General features: G+C 35.7%; 1 protein-coding gene across 1 annotated transcript; it reads left to right on the top strand.

Moving 5' to 3' along the window:
• Nucleotides 1-469: 469 nt before the first annotated feature.
• Nucleotides 470-1872, top strand: LOC149818248 (uncharacterized). Its single transcript, XM_089984034.1, has 2 exons — nt 470-724; nt 1547-1872. The coding sequence occupies exons 1-2, from the start codon at nt 503-505 to the stop codon at nt 1631-1633; spliced, it is 309 nt and encodes a 102-aa protein (XP_089840160.1). The 5' UTR covers nt 470-502; the 3' UTR covers nt 1634-1872.
• The last annotated feature ends 239 nt before the right edge of the window (nt 1873-2111 follow it).

Here is a 2111-nt window from a genome sequence, read left to right as displayed (position 1 = left end):
GGCTTCACAAAATCGATCGAAGATGTCCGAAGCCCATCTACACACAGGTGGATCTAAGACATTTGGGAGTCACCTAAAGAAAATGGTAACTCATCAATATATAATATTAATTTTATAAGTATTGTTGCAAATTTGTGTACTAAATCTTTTGTCATTTAACTTCGCAGGAAGCAGAAAAAGGAGGCAGTGTACCATATAAGGATGTGTTTGTAGAAACACATAAACGGAAGACCACGGGAGTCTTCGTATCAGAGAAGGCGAGAACGACAACGGTATGTATTAATTCTATTAATAATCATTGCAATATATATGCAAGTCATCATAATGTTATCATTAATTATTAATGAATACTTTAAACATTATTTTGTAGGAGGCATATGAGCAACAAATGGTAGAGCGATATGGCGAAGACGCTACTCAGCATCCATCATTTGATCCTACAGCATGGGTGACTGCAGTAGGTGAACCCAAAAAAGGTCGCGTGTTCGGGTTTGGGAGTAATATGAACACTTCACCAGTTATTGGTTCTTCCAGTTACGGCTCACCAACTTCTTGCGCCGACATAAGCTCCAAGCAGCCGACTATTCTTTCCGGTGATGATGTACGCGAGATCATTAATGAATCACTGAATAACTACTTCCAATACACCGTCGCCCCCTTTCTCCGAAATGAGATCAAGGCCGCTGTTCAGGATAGGGGATCTTCGATTCCAGGTCCCTCTCAGGTATAATCACATATATAGTTTTTTTTACTGTCTTAAAGCACATCTGAGCATGGTAGAATCACATATAGAGTTTTTCTAGATGCCTTAGAACACATATGAACATGCTATAATCACATATTCAATTTTTTTACTGCCTTAGCACACATATGAGCATGATAGAATCACATATATATATATTTAACTTTTTGTCTGTCTTAGAGCACATATGAGCATGATAGAATCACATATAAAGTTTTTTTGATTGCATTAGAACACATAAGCATGCTATAATCACATATTCAGTTTTTTTACTGCCTAAGAACACATATGAGCATATTATAATCACATATTCTGTTTTTTGACTGCCTTAGCACACATATGAACATGCTATAATAACATATAGAGTTTTTTAACTGCCTTAGAACACATATGAACATGTTATATATCATTTATGATAGAATCACATATAAAATTTTTGGCTTTGCCTGCCTTAGAGCACATATGAGCATGCTATATTCACATATTCAATTTTTTTACTGCCTTAGCACACATACGAGCATGATCGAATCACATATATAGTTTTTTGCCTGCCTTAAAGCACATCTGAGCATGGTAGAATCACATATAGAGTTTTTTTATATGCCTTAGAACACATATGAACATGCTATAATCACATATTCAATTTTTTGACTGCCTTAGCACACATATGAGCATGATAGAATCACATATAGAGTTTTTTTATTGCCTTAGATCACACATGAGCACATGATAGAATCACATATAGTGTGTAATTTATTTCATTATATTTTGTTTATCAATACTGACTGTTCTTTTCTTGTGTAGGCTGCTAGCGATAATCAGGGTAGTGGAGCTGAAGGGACAGATAAAGACAATGAACAAGAAGACGCACAAAATCTTGGCGATGATTAGAGGACTGTGTTGAAGAAGTTCTATTTTTTTTATTTTTCCTAATTGTAATTGTTGAATTGTAAATAATTAAACTTCTTAGTTTTAAGGTGGAACGATTAATTATTATAGATACTTGTTATATGAATTTTTTTGTGTGGTTTGTTTTTTATTTACAGGAAATATAAATTGTACAGGAAATATAAATTGTACAGTTCTCGGTAATTAATTTTTAAATAAATTTTTTTTTATTTTTTTCGTTTTTGCGATGGATTAGCGACGGATGATTCCGTCGCTATTCATATTAATCTAGCGACGGAATTAAATCCGTCGCCACGCCGTGGTCGCCGTTTAGTACCGGCGGATTGGCGACGGAATATAGCGCTCGTTATTCCGTCGCAATTAGCGATGGACTTGGCGACGGAATTATTCCGTCGCCAGTTAGCGTCGAAATATTCGCGACGTAAGCATACTGTCGCCGCGTTGTCGCTAATCCGTCGCT

The sequence above is a fragment of the Nuphar pumila genome, chromosome 13 (assembly GCF_984573655.1).
Source record: "Nuphar pumila chromosome 13, dmNupPumi1.hap1.1, whole genome shotgun sequence".
Lineage (NCBI taxonomy): Eukaryota > Viridiplantae > Streptophyta > Magnoliopsida > Nymphaeales > Nymphaeaceae > Nuphar > Nuphar pumila.
The sequence above is the reverse complement of the archived record's forward strand: the minus strand, read 5'-3'. Positions and strand labels throughout refer to the sequence as shown.

What these genes read in the sequence shown, in the direction of transcription:
- LOC149818248 (XM_089984034.1), top strand. Translation starts at nt 503, where the DNA reads ATGAACACTTCACCAGTTATTGGTTCTTCCAGTTACGGCTCACCAACT. An exon ending in CGATTCCAGGTCCCTCTCAG is followed by an intron (nt 725 to 1,546) that starts GTATAATCACAT and finishes TTTCTTGTGTAG; the next exon opens with GCTGCTAGCGATAATCAGGG.